This window comes from Moschus berezovskii, chromosome X (genome assembly GCF_049115385.1).
Source record: "Moschus berezovskii isolate FMDL1 chromosome X, NW_MosBer_1.0, whole genome shotgun sequence".
Taxonomy (NCBI): domain Eukaryota; kingdom Metazoa; phylum Chordata; class Mammalia; order Artiodactyla; family Moschidae; genus Moschus; species Moschus berezovskii.
Window position 1 is genome coordinate 144,285,195 of NC_142488.1, and position 19,443 is coordinate 144,304,637.

At 38.7% G+C, this 19,443-nt stretch overlaps 1 protein-coding gene across 1 annotated transcript in view; it reads right to left on the bottom strand.

Moving 5' to 3' along the window:
• The window catches only part of GABRA3 (gamma-aminobutyric acid type A receptor subunit alpha3), a 175,859-nt gene that overhangs the window by 109,816 nt on the left and 46,600 nt on the right, over window positions 1-19,443 (bottom strand). The window contains exon 3 of the mRNA XM_055438471.2: window positions 8,400-8,467. Coding sequence (XP_055294446.1) covers window positions 8,400-8,467 — 68 coding nt within the window. The remainder of the gene's footprint in view (window positions 1-8,399; window positions 8,468-19,443) is intronic.

Consider the following 19,443-nt stretch of genomic DNA (forward strand, 5'->3'; position numbering starts at 1 on the left):
GGTGGTAACAAGCATCTTGTCTTTAGTAGTATACATTGGCTACTAAACACATAAAAAGATGCTTAACCTCAAAGTTCATCAGAAAAATGCAAATAATATCAATTAGATGTCATTTCATATACATCAGAATGGCAAAAACAAAGTGCAACAATGTGAATCATTACCAAAAGTGCAGAGAAATGGAGCTCACACACTTCTAGTAGGATAAGAAATTGGTACAACCCCATCACGAGAGTTATTTGGCCCTATCTGAAAAAAGTGAAATGTTTGCAAACCCTGCAAATCAGAAATGTTATCTGTAGGTACACACCCTACAGAAACTCAAACGTGTTCACAAAAAGATGTGTACAAGAATATTTGTTTTTAATAGCAAAAAACCATTGTTTTTAATAGGAAAAAGCTGGAAACAGTCTAAATGCACATTGACATGAGAAGTGAATGTATTAATAGGAATAAATATTCATATGCTTTAAAAGTCTATAGCAGTTAAATGAACTAGTTCAAGAGCATCAAAAAAGAATAACTTTCAGTACAGTAAAAGATATGTTGTAAAATGATAAGCTATGACACATTTTAATTATTATAGTTTGAAAACATGAAAACCACTATTATTTTATTTATTATGATATTGCTATTTCATGTGACATATACAGAGTTGGACCATAAAGAAGGCTAAGCACTGAAGAATTGGTGCTTTCAAACTGTGGTGCTGGAGAAGACTCTTGAGAGTCCCATAGACAGCAAGGAGATCAAACCAGTCAATCCTAAAGTAAATCAACCCTGAATATTCATTGGAAGAACTAATGCTAAAGCTCCAATACTTTGGCCACCTGATGCAAAGAGCCAACTCTTTGGAAAAGACCCTGATGCTGGGAAAGAGAAGAGGGTGGCAGAAGATGAGATGGTTAGATAGCATCCTTAACTCAATGGACAGAAATTTAAGCAGACTCCAGGAGATAGAGGAGGACAGAGGAGCCTGGTGTGCTGTAGTCCATGGGGTTGCAAAGAGTTGGACACAATTTAGTGACTGAACAACAAATACATCCTCAGTTATAGGTCTAGAGCATGCATTGGAATGGCAAAAAAAAGCAAATTCATGGTTATTATTATCTCTGAGGAGGAAGGGAAGGAAAGAAATAGGATCAAGAGGATACACAGGGGTTTTATCTATATCTTTGAAGATTATATTTCTAATATGAAAAGAAATACAGGAAAAATTTCAAGATTTAAAAAAGTTGTTGTTACTCAGTTGTGTCCGACTCTTTGCGACCCCATGAACTGCAGCACGCCAGGCTTAAAAAAGCTGGGTGATGGTTACCCAGGTTTTTTATGTGTTATTCTCTACACAGTCAAAACTATTGGGGTAAATCACATAGTAATTATTTGTTCTATAAGTATCGCATGACCTTTGGCTAAAAGCAATTCAATTTTGACCTGACCTTCTAGAAATGCAATCAATTCCCTCCTTGCAAATTGAGCCTTTGTATACTCTCCAAGGATGATTGCCTCCAAATTGACAAATGAATTCTGTTGTTTTGTGAGGCATTTAAATCAAATCTTCCAGATAATAAGCCTAAGTCTGCCTCCTGGGAAAGGTACTTAATATATTTCCTACACTGCTCAGTGATGACACAAAATCAAGGGGAAGAATTTCTGGCTTGGTGTTGAAGCTTGAATATCTTCAACTCTCTAACACTGTGTTGTGTATCAGTGCAGGCTTCCAGAAAGGGTGTGTCTGGCTGGATCAGCTTTAGCAGGGTCTCGGGACCATCCAGTCCTCCCTTTGCTCTTTGCCTCCTCTCTATTCTCTATTTTGGAAAACCATAATCCACATGCCTCTTTCAGTTGTATTTAGCCTTTGAAATAGTCTTACTAGTATTGTTTATGTGTTCTGCCTGTCTACAAAAAAGTAGTCCAGGAGATTCATGATCATGGACTCCTAGGCAAAGCACTACAGACATGAATTCCTTTCTATGCTGCATCTGGGAATATGGTATACTGTAGAATAAGAGGAAACTGACAGCTTAAGAGGCTTTCAAAATGCTCCCCTTCACTCTATGCATGAGGACACCAGTAAGGGAGGACTTGAAGTGGACACAGCCACTTTATTCCAGTGTTAGGGGAGAAACAGGTCCAATAATTTCAAGCCCACTACCACAGGAAAAAAGTCCCTATGTGGACTTTCTTTTAACACCATTTTTTCCTGTGCAGTCTTTAGATACTTTGATAACTCTCCATGACTTTCATAAGCAGAAGTCCAACTAAAATGTATGTCACCTGAATCTGTTAAAAATAATTAAGTTTATAATATATCTTATGGGTCCCCATTTCCCATGCCTCCATTTTTAAATAAATTAGTTTATTTTGGCTAAGCTAGATGGTTAGTTCTGTTACTGTATTGTCTACTTTCATCATTACATGACTGTCCACTATATAGCCTAGGAAGTTTCTCCCAGATTATTAAGGCATGACTGACAAATAAAAATTGCATATTTTGGTTATACGACGTGATTTTTAAAGGTCCATGACATGATGATTTAATATATACTTGTAAAATGCTTACCACAATCCAATGAACACACCTATCACTACACGTTGTCACTGTTTATGTATGTGCATGCATATGTGTGTGTTGAGAACATTGAATAGCTACTCTCTTTAAAAATATTAGCTGTTGGAATGGGGTGGATGGTGGGAGGGAGGTCGAAGAGGGAGGGGACATATGTCTACCTATCGCTGATTCATGTTGATGTATGACAGAAACCAACACAATACTATAAAGCAATTATCTTTCGATTAAAATAAATAAATTTTAAAAGTTAGCTGTTAACTTTCTACTTTCCTTTCTAATCACTGACCATATGAATACGCTACAGTTGTTAAGCCAGCATCCCACTTTTTCTTCATTCTAATTCAGAGGATCTTGAGAGACCAGGAAAACTACCATTGGTCAGGAACCACTGCTCACTAGTAAGGAATAGACAGATTCAATTTTCGAGACAAGTGGAAATGAAACTGCATTTTTCATTAACCCTCCCTGTAATTGCCACTTCCACTATCTTTCCATACATTGATTGAGAAAATGGTCTAAAATATCCTAAAAATAGAAAATCATAGATAGCCACATGGCTTCAGTTCATTCAAATTGACATCATATTCTTTGTTCTGTTTCTTTTCTGGGAGACCATCAACACCGGATTAATATTACTGCTGAAAAACTATGTATTGTGTGATCATCCAGCTCCATTTGCTACAAATGGTTAACACACGATTTTATTCATAATGTTTGTAAAGTTCACATTGTAACCAGCTGCTAACTTCTGTCTTGTACTCTGCATTATTTCTTTCTTTCCCAGACTTTCCCATTAGAAACATCTACTACTCTTCAATTTATATCTCTGTACAATTTTCTTTCATCATAGCTCCTTATTTTCACAGATGGCGAAGTCATCAAAACTTGTGCCCAAAGGTTAGAGTCATTCATTAATCATTGACTTACTAGTCTTGCTACTCAATAGCATCTCATGAAAAAAAAAAAGCTGCTTTCATTCTTTATCTGCAGGCCCTGCTACTAATATTTCATATCATCTCAGCAAACACAGAGGACTTGTGTCAGGTTCTGTGATAGGTGCAAGAGATAGAAATGTATTTGATATGCAAGCAGCTCCTGAAGCTCAATTCCAGAAAAATAAACGACCCACTCAAAAAATGGGCCAAAGAACTAAACAGGCATTTCTCCAAAGAAGACATACAGATGACTAACAAACACATGAAAAGATGCTCAACATCACTTATTATCAGAGAAACGCAGATCAAAACCCAGTGAGGTAGCATCTTATGCCAGTCAGAATGGCTGCTATCCAAAAGTCTACAAACAATAAATGCTGGAGAGGGTGTGGAGAAAAGGGAACCCTCTTACAGTGTTGGTGAGAATGCAAAATAGTAGAGCCACTAGGGAGAACAGTGTGGAGATTCCTTAGAAAACTGGAAATAGAACTGCCCTATGACCCAACAATCCCACTGCTGGGCATACACACCAAGGAAACCAGAAGTGAAAGAGACACATGTACTCCAATGTTCATCACAGCACTGTTTATAATAGCGAGGACATGGAAGCAACCTACATGTCCATCTGTAGATGAATGGATAAGAAAGTTGTGGTACATATACACAATGGAATATTACTCAGCCATTAAAAGGAATACATTTGAATCAGTTCTAAGGAGGTGGATGAAACTGGAGCCTATTACACAGAGTGAAGTAAGTCAGAAAGAAAAACACCAATGTAGTATACTAACGCTCATAGACGGAATTTAGAAAGATGGTAACAATGACCCACTCCAGTATTCTTGCCTGGAGAATCCCATGGACGGAGAAGCCTGGTAGGCTACAGTCCACGGGGTCACAAAGAGTCGGACACGACTGAGTGACGGAACGGAACGGAACAATGACCCTATATGCAAGACAGCAAAAGAGACACAGATGTATAGAACAGTCTTTGGACTCTGTGGGAGAAGGCGAGGGTGGGATGATTTGAGAGAATAGCATTGAAACATGTATATTATCATATGTGAAATAGATCGCCAGTCCAAGTTTGATGCATGAGACGGGGCACTCAGGGCCATTGCACTGGGACGACCCTGAGGGATGGGATGGGGAGGGAGGTGGGAGGGGGGTTCAGGATGGGGAACACATGTACACCTGGGGCAGATTCATGTCAATGTATGGCAAAACCAATACAATAAAGTAATTAACCTCGAATTAAAATAAACAAATTAAAAAAAATTTTAAAAAGGAAGATAAAGATCACCTTCTAGACAAATATTATACCAACATTAAAAAAAAAAATCTTTAGGAAGACTAGCAAGAAGCCCTGCTGCCTCTTATTAGCTGTTTCTTAGCAGGCAAAATAATACGCTTTAGTTCCTTCCTTTGTGGAAAAAAGAGTAAATAAAAAGATAATTTTTTTCTCTTCCCTGCTGGCTCACTGATAAAGAATCTGCCTACCAAGCAGGAGACATGGGTTTGATCCCTCATCCAGGAAGATCCCACACACTTAGAAAACAAACTTACGGTTGTTGGGAGAAGGATGGGGAGAAGGGATAGGTAGGGCATTTTGGATGGACATGTACACACTTCTATATTTAAAATGGATAACCTAATGAATAGTACAGGGAACTCCGCTAGGTGTTATGTGGCAGCCTGGATGGGAGGAGAGTTTGGGGGAGAATGGATACATGTATATGTATGGATGACTCCCTTTGCTATTCACCTAAAACCATCACAACATTGTTAATCTAGCTATAACCCATTAAAAAATAAAAAGTTTTTTAAAATCACAATTTGAGAAAAAAAGAAATTAGATATAAACATAAATGATTGTCTTTTAATAGTATTTCTATGTTGGGGTTAGGTTTGTTTTCCTCTATTTAAAAATAAAATTCTGGGGAAGTCTTTACTTCAAAAAAAAATATAATAAAAAAATAAAAAATAAATGTATTTGACATGTGTTCTGCCTTTGAAGAACTGTCATCCAAGTGGAGGAACACAGTCATTATCTTCCCCTCAAATTTAATTTGTTCCATCTCATTCATTCTTAAATTTAACAATTAGTTGAGAGTCTGCCAACTGACAAACACCAAGTTAGGCACTGGTGTTACTGAGATCGACAAAACAGACATGACTCTTCATTGAGCTGTCAAACTCAGGATCAATGTCTGTGGGGGGCAGTGTTTGACCAAGGAGCACAATGGCTACAAAGGGTTATGGCTGGTGGTGGTTCAGCGCTCAAACTGCCACCACAACTTTACCCCTTTGTGAACAAAAGACTGTCTCTATTTCCTCAGACAATTATTAGGCACCAAAGCTCCCTGTTTGAGTGGAAGAAAGTCAAGAACCCAGCTGCTGCTGCTGCTGCTAAGTCACTTCAGTCGTGTCGGACTCTGTGTGACCCCATAGATGGCAGCCCACCAGGCTTCCCCGTCCCTGGGATTCTCCAGGCAAGAACACTGGAGTGGGTTGCCATTTCCTTCTCCAATGTGTGAAAGTGAAAAGTGAAAGTGAAGTAGCTCAGTCATGTCTGACTCGTAGCGACCCCATGGAATGCAGCCTACCAGGCTCCTCCGTCCATGGGATTTTCTAGGCAAGAGTACTGGAGTGGCTTGCCATTGCCTTCTTCGAAGAACCCAGCTAGCTAGCCCTAATTTTCATTTACTTTTCCAAGTAGTCTGTGGGCTCAGGGGAGCTTGCTTTCTTGATTCAATTAATTGCTAAAGTCACACGACTATCTGATGTTTCATCCGAAGTCATCCCTGATCCTGCCACAATTGCCACAGTCTATTAAGTAGTACAGGAAGAAGAAAATTTTTAAAACACAAAAAATTTGTTTCCCAGACAGACTGATCATAGCCATTCTGCGTTATGATAGGATGGAAATTCAGCTAAAAATAACCTGAAATGTATTTGACCAAAGGTTGCTCTATGAGGAAAGGACCATTCTGTTATTTCTGCTTAATCATGGGTCAGTGTGGGGGACAGACAAGTAGAAGATGAAACTTCAGAAGATAAAACATCTGGATTGTTTGAAGTGTCTCCAGAGCCTATGCACACCCACGTGTGCCTGGTTGGGTGGGAAAAGAGCAGGAGACAAGCTGGTTTGGGCAGGGGTTATGGGAATATTTCCATAGTATCTCAGAATTGGGGTATCTGTTTGTATGTGTCTGTCTGTTGAGTGCCTGGGGTGGTGTGTAAGCTATTTTTTTTTATTCTGCATATACTTTCTTATTTTGCCTCAATGTATTTATGGATATAGATTCATAAGGGAAAGTGAGTATGTGTGTGTGTGTTCAAACAGTTGCTACAGTTGCTTTCTTATGAAAATATTAACCAATCACTAATTCCCAGCAATAAAAAAGAGAGCTGCACCTACCTGGAGAATTTGGTTATCCTCCTGGCTGGCCTCACAAGCACTTATGACTTACTCTTCTGAGAACTAGCTTGTTTCTCCAGTTGACTCCTACAACTTGCCTGATTGAAGGAAGACCCAGGTAAAGACATGCCTAAACCACTTCTCAGCCCCCAGTCTTTTCCCCCTTGTAGTTCATCCTGTACAGACTGCCAGATGAATCATTCTAAAATAATGGCTCCGCACTACCTGTAGGAAAAACTATCATGACACTACACAACTGTTTGTGTTTACCCAAAAGATCTAAATAAGCTTTGACCTTGCTAAGTAGTAGTCCCACTGAAGATACAGAAAAATATCTATATAGTGAGCAAGGACATTTCATATTTTTGAACATATTTTTTCTGATTTTAAAACTTTAATTTTCAACCCAAAGTCACTCATTCAACAAAACTTTATGGAACATCTAATAACTTCAGACATTCTGAGCAGATAATAGCTTCTTTGTTTCGCATCATGATAATCTTTCAAAAATCTAATATTTGGAATCTGAAGTAGGTATTTATCAGGTCCTCCATTATGACAGGGTCTCATGTCTGAACTCTCCACTGCATTCTTTACTTTGGCAGCAAGGGAGAAAGGTAGGAGCAGGGGAAGTCCTCGTAGATGGCTCATGAATCATCCCCTTGCTAGTTCTGCTATAGTCATTTAGTCGCTTAGTCGTGTCCGACTCTTTGCAACCCCAAGGACTTCAGTCCACCAGGCTCCTCTGTCCATGGGATTCTCCAGGCAAGAAGACTGGAGTGGGTTGCCATTTCCTTCTCCAGGGGATTTTCCTGACCCAGGGATCGAACCTGAACTCCCATTGGAAGGCGGATTCTTTACCACTGAGTCACCCAGGAAGCCCAGTTCTTCTGTGCCCTTCCCTATTCCTTGAATCTGCTCTGAAGCTCTCCTCCTCCTTACACCTACTCACATCTATAGAAGAACCAGTGTCTAGAAGTAGGTTTGACTCTTCCCCCAAATAGTTTGCATAGCTGTGGTCTGTCCACTTCCCCAATGAATGCTTGTTTGCAAGGAGTGGACTTCTTAAATGATACCACCAGTTGCTAGACTGAGTCCTCCACCACCTGACCTTGTCATATGACCTATCTGTGCTAATTTGTGTGTGGTGGACCAAATATAAAGGGTGAGGGTCAGAGAAAGTTTAATTGAGAATAGGGAGCCAAGCTGAATTTTGAATGACACATTGTAGAAAGAAGGGAATGGTACTCCTGATGAGGGGGGCGGGTATATGCTTGATATGTGAATAGGCGGGGAGAGCAGGGCAAAAGATGCATTTAGTTAAATGTAGGACGGTGAGGGTAGAGAATTCATGAGACAAGAATTCTCCTTAGAATATAGCTCCAAGGACTTGCCACAGAAAAAACCCAATTTGTCTACTTTGACCTGTTGCATAATCTTTCACTTTTACCTTTGCAGAAACCATACTTACCATGTCAGTGTCTGACACAGGGCCAAAACTGGTCACATAGATGTCAGTCTTCACTTCAGTCACTGCATCTGGTTGAAAGAAAGTAGAAAAGCAGATTGTTAGGAAAGCCTGTTGCCTTAGCTCACATAAGAGTCCAGTGCTGTTCTCCAAAATATAGCGAACTTACTACTTCTAAGAAAGGATATTTGTAAAATCATAGGAAAACCCCTCAAAAAACTCTCATTTGTACTATTTCTTCACAGAGAATGTGCTCAGTATAGGAACAAAAGTCCATCCATTTAGATACCATTGAGAGTAACAACAGAATTCCCAAATTCCAGAGCCCTTCGAGATCTCCAACACTCACACATGCTGGGATGTCACACTGGGGTTATTCTTACCTGTGGTAGGTTACAAATGTTCAGGACATAGGATGATTGCACTGCCACTTCCCAGCCCACTTAAAGTAGGGAGGGGATATGTGACTGGTTTTGGTTATAGGAAGAAGAAATATGTGTCCCTTCCTTTGGAACAATTAATGTCCAATGCAAGACACTTCCTGCCATGGTAATCATGGAAACATATTTTATATGGAGCTACTATAAGACTGAAATGGCCTGGAATGATGACCCAGAACTTGGAGGACAAGTGCCCTGGAGAGTTGCCTGGATCTACAACAGATTTTGCAGCAATGAGAAGTAAACTTCTGTGGGGTTAAGTGACTGAGATTTGGAGATGACTGATAGCCCCTGATACACTCTCTTTGCATTTTTCCATTGTAACTGTCTGTTTACTTGTCTGCCTTCCCACAAAACCCAAGAGCTCCTGAAGGGCAGTGTTCCTGTTTTGTTACCTCTGTGTACTCAGTACATAGAAAAGGAGCCTGTAACTCAGAAAGTGCTCACTGAACATTTTTGGTATTAATGGATGAATCTTATCACATATATATTTGCCAAGTTAGAAAATGATACTCAGAGAAGTGAAATGACTGCACTGTTAAGTTACCCTTTTCCTCTTTCTGTCAGCCCCATTTACCCCATTGCAGCCAACCCACTCCAACATACCTCAAATAGAGCACAGGGTAACCTTCTTCAGCTTTGCAAAGTCAATGAGGCCCTACCAAACACCTCATCATTACAGTTAACTCAAGCAAGGCTCACTCCAGTCCAGCATGAAAGTGAAAGTGTTAGTCACTCAGTCGTGTTCAACTCTTTGAAACCCCATGGACTGTAGCCCGCCAAGCTCCTCTGTACATGTGATTCTCCAGGCAAGGATACTGCAGTGGGTTGCCATTTCCTTTTCCAGGGGATCTTCCCAATTGAGGGATTGAACTCAGGTCTCCCACATTGCAGGCAGGTTCTTTACTGTTTGAGTCACCTGAAGTTTCCTCCAGCCCAGCATACCTGACCCCAGCAGCACATATCAGTAGTACAGCTAATACACGTAAAGCCCACATAGGACTTGATAATCAGGTTGGTTACTGCAGTCAATGGCACTATTTTCTTAATTTTAAAATTTATATTTCCTTTTTTAATTGAACTACAGTTGATTTAAAATATTATATTCATCTTAGGGGTACACTATTGCAATTCAATATTTTATAGATCATACTTCATTTAAAGTTATTATAAAATATTGGTTATAGTCCCTGTGCTGTATATTACACTATTTCTTCTACCTCATGGAAAGGTAATGGACAAAGCGACTCCATTTATAGGATGTTTACTATATCCATCCAGCCCTGGGTCCTAGGCCAGATGTACTTTATACCTTGTTGACTTCCCATTTTCCAGAGCCATCCCTTAGGCTTAATACATTGTTCACCTATATAGGCACATAGTATACTCAAGGCCACTGCACACATCCACAAACATTCTACTTTCAAGAGAGACTATGAGTATCATTTAATAATCATCAAAGATATAGTCAGTTCACCAAAACACACAATAAACGTCCAAGCTTATTCAGCAAATAACGTCTCAAACTAGAGTTGTATTTTAAGTATTTGTCCTTTCATCTAGAGTACAGTCTTCCCGCTATTTCTGTGCTTCAAGGACAAGAGACAATACTTCAGAATTCAGAACATACCCCCTAAAGATCTGTCCCTTCAGATATACTGCCACATTCACTGGTTGCAGAAACACTGCCCTACCCCAAAGTACAGAAAAAACAATTAATTAATGGGAGAGATCACAATTACAGTTGAATCCAATATTCCAGGCAGGACATAGACACAGAACAACTTTCTAAACCAATTTAATTGTAAAAGTGTGCTTCCCAGGTGGCTCAGTGGTAAAGAATCTGCCTGTCAATGCAGGAGATATAAGATGCCGGTTTGATCCCTGGGTTGGGGAGATCCCCTGGAGTAGGGCATGGCAACTGATTCCAGTATTCTTGTCTGGGAAATCCCATGGACAGAGGAGCCTGGTGGGCTACAGTCCATAGGGTCACAAAGAGTCGGACACAACTGAAGCAACTTAGCCCACAAGATAGTTATGCAGATTAAAAACAGGCACCCATATTATAAAAGGAAAAGGAGAAGACAATTAGCAAGAAGAGTCTTGGGCTGGGATAGCAAGGCTTACATTCTGGATCTGTGCCTGACTTTCTGAATGCCTTAAGATCTTTTTTCCTTTTGGCTTTTCTCTGGTACAGGAGGTTTGTTACCAAACACATTTGAATTTTCTCTCTGCTCTGACTAGGAACTCTGACAGTGCAAAAAGCATGTGACTGAAAGTGTCCAAATGTAGCAAAAGATAAGTTTTTTCTGCTGCCCAAAGAAGGTAGGAGGTCAGTATGATCAGGCCACCCAAGATGGCTGCTCTCTTACTCTCTGTACATCCCCCTGCTGGACCAGTCTCTGCTTCACCTACAGCCCACTATCCCATGACTGACCTTCCCTCTTAGTCATAGAGGCTGATCAGTAAATGCCTATGTACTCACTTCTGGACCCAGTTAGTGACTGATCTAATCTTATGATCAGAACTATCTTCACTATGATGATTTATCACAGTGGCAGTGAGGGGTGCACCCCTCTACTGCTTTCCATGGCAACTGATGAGCACCAACCTAACATCAATTCCCCCCGTTACTGGTAATCTCCCTCCCACCCATTGATGGCTAAGAAGAGGCTGTTTTCCCAATGAATTAGATCTCAGCCAAGCTTCAGAACTTTCTCTGACTTGGAAGCAGGGAAAGATTTGGGAAGTTTGGTCTAGTAGAGTGGACACAAATTCATTCTTTCTCTATTTCTGTCCTATTTTGAAAGAATCTGGTAGATAAGAGAATTAAGGGAAGTGATACTAAATGAAGAGGAGGTAAAGAAGGGGGGAGAAAGGAAGAAAGAAAAAGAGAGGGGAGGGAGGAAGGTAATTAGAATCTGATTGGAGGGAAAAGCAGAATATAAAGGATGAATGACAAGAGTGAGAAGAGGAAATTAAAACAGAGTTAGACACCAAGAGATAGCAAGAGATAACAGCACTAAAGAAAGACAAAGCAAGAGAAAAATGCTAAAAGAAAAAGAGAAGTAATGCTCTTGTCACCAAAGAAGCCAGAAATCTCTCAAGGAGTAGGGTATGAAGATAGGGATTGTCACTTGTATCATGGCAGCACAAGTGACGGAGGGCTCTGAATTTATGTTACCATCCTTAGATCTCTAGCCCTCTACTCTAAGACCAGGTAAATACATGGATATTTGACATTTCTCCAGTGTCCCATACAGGGACCACAAAGCCCCAACTACTAAATCCCATCTTTTGACTAGGAAATCTAGGTGCTTTGTAGCAGTATATGTGACAACACACAGAAGTACCTTGCAGAAGTATTGTACGGTGATTAAAAGCATCACTTATTGGATCTGAATTTATGTTCTGTCATTTACTCTTTGTGTGCCTTTTGTCACTTAACTTTTTTATGCCGGTTCCTTCATCTGGAAAATTAGGATAATGATACCACATATTTCAGAATTGCTCTGAGGATTTAAGGAGACAGTATTGAGACCAGTATTTAGAACAAATCCAGTGCTCACTATATGTTAGCTGTTGCTGCAGCTTAATACTATTCCAGAGGCGAGGCCACATGAGCCACCCATAAGGCCAGGTGGACACAGAACTCACCCAGAAGTCTAAGGTTCTCAATTCCACACAAAGAAGAGAGTATCCACCCACCACTCCAGCCCCTCCATGTGAAGGAATAATTAGAAGTTTGCTATTTCATTTAATTAAATGAAAAGACCAGTGAATTAGACTAAAATTAGTGAGGGCTACAATTCATAGTCTAGCTCCTGTTGATAGCCTTCTCATTTTTCAAATGTAAGAAATGATTTAATTGGGAGATGAGTAGAATTTTTTCTTATTTTTAAACAAATATTTTCTATGTTCCTTGGCTCTTTTTAAATTACTTTGAAGATCTAATTTCCTTCAAATATTACCTTCTGAAACTAAAGGTGAACAGAATTATCTTTTCCTTTTGCAAATTTACTGTGGTATTGGAAGTAAAATTCCAATAAAATAAATTGGAAGTAAAATATAAACTTGAAACTTATATTTATATAAACACACATGCCTTTAGACCTCAGCAGGGTTCCCATTGGTGGGGAACTTATCAACCAGTTCCTAATGTCATTCCAACTTGCTTTTGATCTGAAAGAGTAAAGATAAGCCAAAAAGCAAGTGATCACTATGTTTATGTTAACTATGAGGCTCATGTGTGTGCTGTGTGCTTAGTCGCTCAGTTGTGTCTGACTCTTTGAGACCCCATGGAATGTAACCCACTAGACTCCTCTGTCTATGGGATTTCCCAGGCAAGAATACTGGAGTGGGTTGACATTTCCTCCTCCAGGGTATCTTCCCGACCCAGAGATTGAACCCACGTCTCCTGAGTCTCCTGCATTGCAGGCAATTCTTTACCTACTATCATCTCACAATAAACTGTATTTCCTTGTTTGAATTAAAATAGATCCCCAATAAGCTGTGAATTTTCTTCTTTGAGCATAACCCAGAGTAGGTTCCCCAACTCTAGCTTCTCCACTTCAGCACACACATAAACATTTGTCTTAGTACTGCCCTTTGAATCCATTCAGCAAAGTCTGCTTCCTGTTCTTTTGAGACTTAAAGACTTTCAGTGACTGAAAAGAATTGATCATGCTACCCCTAAGTCTGATCTTTTTATTCCTTTCCATGTTATGATTTTAAGCACCCTAACTTTCCCCATTCACTTTCCTCTAGCTTGGGTCTAATTTTTTTTTAACTGGCTCTCTGAAATATGTTTTATGATGAAACTGTCACAATTCTATTAGAGACAGGATTATAAAATGAATGATACGAACAAAAGCCAACCATACCCCCTTTATTTCATTATAGGATATGATGGACTCTTCAGTTCTTCCCAGTAACAGTCTTTCTGAGAATAGTGAGGTTTTAAGGACTGGGACTTTGACTAAAAGAACAAAGCCCTGACTGTTCTGTATTCTTACTTCCATATCATTGGAAACTTTAGAGAATAATTGCTTCTTGTTGTGCATGCTTTTCATTGTGAGGAGAGACTAACCTACTAGAAAAGAGTTCCCATGTGACTAGAGGGTCTGCTAGCAACATGGATTTAGGGAGTGGGCTACAATGGTTTATGGACAGGCTCTCAGAGATCTGAGAGTTGGAGTGCTCTGTTCTGTTAATGACTTTTTCATTTCTCTTTGATAATCCTTGGGGACAGAGATACTGTAAGTACTCAGTGACACACACCCCTCCAAACAGCATCAATCACTGATAAGCTCTTCAGAGGAATCACAAACAGATGGTTTAGGGAAGCAGATATAACAAAAGTCTGTGTTAGAGATCCTAAGCTCTAATCTAAGCTCTGCAGTTGAGTAATACCCCTTTTGCAGAGTGCTTGGGCACAGCTCATAACTTTTGACATTTGGTAGGCTAGAGGTCTAGCACTACATTTATGCTACTCCATCTAGTGTCTGACACTTGAAATGTACAACAACTCTTAATAGCTAGCTTCATGCAACATACGTTTATAGCAAAACATCAGTAAGAAATACCACAAGATTTAAAAGAGACCAAAATCACTACCAACTTAACAACTGTGGGTTCTCATTAGCTCTACTATTGCTAGAATCTTGATGCTCACAAAGGTAATATAGAACACGAACACACAACTGTTCCTATTTTCTCTGGAGCTACAAATCCAAGTATTGCCTTCATGGCATCCAGACCCATCATTTTATAGCAAATAGAAGAGGGGAAAGTGGAAACACTGACTGATTTTATTTTCTTGGGCTCCAAAATCATTGTGAACAGTGCCTGCAGCCATGAAATTAAAAGATGCTTGCTCCTTAAAAAGAAAACCATGACAAACCTAGACAGTGTATTAAAAAGCAGAGACATCACTTTGCCAACAAAGGTCTGTCTAGCCAAAAATATGGTTTTTCCAGGAGTCATGGATATATGTGAGAGCTGAACCATAAAGAAGGCCGAATGTCAGGAATTGATGCTTTCAAGTTGTGGTGATGGGGAAGACTCTTGAGAGTCCCTTGGACTGCCAAAATATCAAACCAGTCAATCCTAAAGGAAATCAACCCTGAATATTCATTGATTGCTGAAGCTGAAGCTCCATCTGAGGCAGAGAGTTGACTCACTGGAAAAGACCCTGATGCTGGGAAAGACTGAAGGCAAAAAAGAGAGTGGCGGAGAATGAGATGGTTAGATAGCATCACTGACTCAATGGACATGAATTTGAGCAAACTCTGGGAGACAGTGAAGAACAGGGAAGCCTGGTATGCTGCAGTCCATGGGGTTGCAATGTGTCAGACATGACTTAGGGACTGAACAACAACAACCCTATGACAAGGGGAGGTTGCAGGGCAAAGCTACTGCAGGAATGTCCTTCCATAAGATCCATATTAATGCCACTAGAAGCATTGAGCACTGTAACCAGTTTTGAGAAAAGTCAAAATGCCTTTTGAGTATTTTCTTTACATGGGCCAAACCGTGCATATTAATTAATTTTTTCCTACCCCTTTCTTTACTACATTGGTGCTTATTTCTTGCTTTTGCCACTGGTCCTCTCTTCTGTAACAGGTATGGAACAAATAAAACCATCAGACAGCAGTCTCTTCAGTGGTTCATAACCCTTTGCTGAAAATAGAGGCCACTCCCAAAAGCCAGTAGGATTTCCTTGGGGCAAAATTATGAGAAATTTAGAGAGGGAAGCAGAAGCAGTGCCCAAATAATGACCAAGAAATAAGTTGGAGAATGACTACACAATGTGTTCTCTACTCTAGAGGCACATCCTTAAGCCAGAACAAGCTGAAAGCCAGGAGAAAAGCAATAGAATTTTTAAAACAGCTGAAATATTCTAAAATGTTACAAGGACACTCTGAAATTTTTCCAGGGCCTACTGATTTTGACCCTATGCATAAATTAATAAATGGTAAAAACATTGATATTGGAATCTGAAATCTCCAACCTCAAATTAACTATACCTTAGTTTCTTTATCTGTAAAAAATGGAATCGATTTTGTTATGATTCCAACACTAAAAACATTGGCCATAATCGATTAAAAGAGGCTACCAGAGGGACTTATACTATCATTCTTATTGTTTGGAACTTCCAGATAAGATGGCACAGGTAATAAACACACAATAATGAGACATAAAAGATATAATTGTTTCAGATAAAAGATCAAAATGTCATGTAACAGAAATAAATCAAAGATGTTCGCAATATTTAAGCCAGAGTTCTGGTCTGAAGAGGTGGAGTAAAGAAACTAAAATATTTCTTTGTACAAAAGGAGAAATTGGAAGTACAATATTATACAAGCACAAGACAGTAACAAAAAGAGGGTGAAAAACAAAAATTCAAAGTTAAACTGGTTTTCAGCATAGTGGAGTAACAGCATTACAGCTTTTCTTTCCCACTGATTATAAATAAAATTTCTGGATAAAATATAAAAGCAACTACCCACGCACTCTGAAAAGAAAAAAAGAACAGGTGGTTTATGGAACGGAATCAAAACTTGGAGAAGCAACCCACAGGGAAATGCATTTCCTGTGGTTTTTTTCTCTTCTTTTCTCTTGTAGTTCTGCCTCAAAGGCAAAGCTGCAAAGTGGGATAGTGGCACAAACAGCCAAAACTCCTTACAAAAAACATCTGTCCTACCAGAGAATCAGGGGAAAAGGCAACTGCAGACCAGAGAGTATGGGGAATCCCAAAGTACAGAGGGTTAAACAAGAAGATCCAATAATTCTTCCCTCAAAAAACATAGGTTTGCCCTTAAGAACAAAGGAAATGAATCCTGAATATTCATTGGAAGGTCTGATGCTGACGCTAAAGCTCCAATATTTTGGCCACCTGATGGGAAGAGTGAACTCATTGGAAAAATTCCCACCCTGATGCTGGAAAAGGTTGAGGGCAGGAGAAGGGGGCAACAAAGGATGAGATGGTTGGATAGCATCACTGACTCAATGGGTACGAATTTAAGCAAACTCTGGGAGATAGTAAAGGACAGGGAAGCCTGGCATGCTGCAGTCCATGGAATTGCAAAGAGTTGGGCAGGACTTAGCAACTGAACAACAACAACAGGCTCCTAGGACAGACCCAAGGCAGCACGCCCAAAGGCTTTGACAAGTACACTATGATTTCACACAAAATTTCACACTAATCCTGAGTTGCAAAAGTATAGGACAGACTCAAAGCCACATAGCAAAGATTTTGATAGCTGAATTATGAAGTAATATGTAATCCAGAGTCCAAGCCTTGGGACTATTCTCTCAGTGATAACATGTGTGAGATACACCAAATGCAGTATAGCAAAGACCTTGAAAACGTAAAGATCTGGGTATCACCACCCACAGAAAGCAAAGCAGACCTTGCTGCTTAACCAAGTTGATTCTCTGTTAAAAGAAACAAGAACAAAAATCAACATTCTCCAAAGCATTATGACAAGGCTGAGGCTTTACCTAATATGAGTCAAAATGTCTAGAATAGAATTCAGCATTATTTTACTTAGAAAGAACTAGAAAAATATTACCAATTCTGAAGGGAAAAGACAATCAACAAAGGTCAAGTATAACACAATTTAGATGTTGAAAATTTCAAAGATTTTTTTTTTGTAGTTAATTTATTTTTTATTGGAGGCAAATTATTTTACAATATTATATTGGTTGGTTTTGCCATACATTGATATGAATTTGCCCCGGGTTTACATAAGTTCCAATTTCAAAGATTTTTAACTGGCAATTATAACTAAGTTTCATGAGGTAAATGAAAATACATTTAAAATAAACAGAAAGATGAATTTCACAGAAAAATTAGGAAATATAAAAATAACCAATTTGAAAATTGAGAAGTGAAAAATGCAGTCACCAAAATAAAAACATTCACTGTATGGTCTCAATAGCAGAATAGAGATGACAAAGGAAAAAGTTAGTGAATTTGAGTGATAGAAATTATCCAATGTGAAGAACAGCAACAAAAATGTCTTAAAAAAATATCAAAAGAACCTCAGGGGTATGCTGAACAATATGATACTCTCCAACACACAGAGCACTTGAATTCAAGAGGGAGTGGGGAAACAAACTAGTAAAGAAAAAATATACTTGAAGTGCTTAGAAAATTTTCAAGTTTGGTAGAACACACAAGTTTACAGAAACAAACTATTCTACAGACTACCAACAGAAAAGAATGAAAAATAAGAAAAGATTGCTTAGACATATCATAATTAAACTGCTAAATACCAAAGATGAAGAAAAATCTTGAAGGAAGCTATTAGAAAATAACACAGTGTGTGAAGGGGAATAATTACTTGAAAGACTGAAGATATATCATCAATTCACAGAAAGTAGTGAAACAGAATCTTTAATATGCTTATAGAAAACAGGAGTTAACCTCAGAATTCTATATCCAATAAAAATAAGCTTCAGGAGACATTCTCAGATTTAAAAAGACATGGGAATTTGCTACCAGCAGACTTGTTCTATAGGAATTCTACAGAAATTCTTCAGGTATAAGGGAAATAATGCCAGGGGGAAATTAGATGGTCAGGAATAAAGTAAGAACAACAGAAATGGAAGTTCTGGATATATATAAAAACATTTTTCATTCTTAAGCTCTTTAAAATAGTTACGACTGCTGAAGGAAAAAAATTCAAACATTGTCTCATGTGGCTTTTAGTGGGCTGTTGATATAATAGTTAAGACATCCATAACATAAAGGTCATTTAGATGGGAAATGGATGTACACTGTTACAAGGCTACACACTTTACTATAAGTGGAACAATATTGATTCTAAGAAGAGTGTCAAATCTCAGCTGTAAAGATTGCAATCCCTATAGCAACCAATGAATCTCACAAAGAAATATTTCTAAAAAGGCAATCGATAAAGATATCCAAATACTTCAAAAAATCAGAAAAAGGAAAATATATTAGCAGAAAAACAGAGGGGACAAATAAAATAAATAATAAAATGAATCTAAGCATAACTATGCCAATAAATATATTAATTGTAGGTGGTCTAAACATACAAAGCCAGAGATTATCAGATTGGGGGGAAAAAAAAGAGTCAACCATATTCTGTGTACAGGAAGCCCACTTTGAATTATAAAGATATAAATATATTAAAGTAAAAGAATGGAAAATATATGCAAAGTAAACACTAATCAAAAGAGAGATGTGGTGGCTGTATTAAAATAAAAGAAACATACTATAGAACAAGGAAAATTACAGAACATAATAGGGGATTTACATAATTCAATCACAAGTAAGATATTATGAGGCTAAATGTTGGAGCTTCAAAATGTATGACACAAAAACTGATGGACTTCAAGTCGGACACGACTGAGCGACTGAACTGAACTGAACTGAACTGAACTGAATATTATTGTTGGACACAGCAACATCCCTCTTTCAGCAACTGATAGAATGTGTACAGACAAAACTAGTAAATACATGGAAGACCTAAACAATATTTTCGACTAAAGTCACCTAAGTGATATTTACAGAACACTCTACTCCCAAAAGAAGAATACCCAATCTTTTTCAAGGACACTGGAACATTCACCAA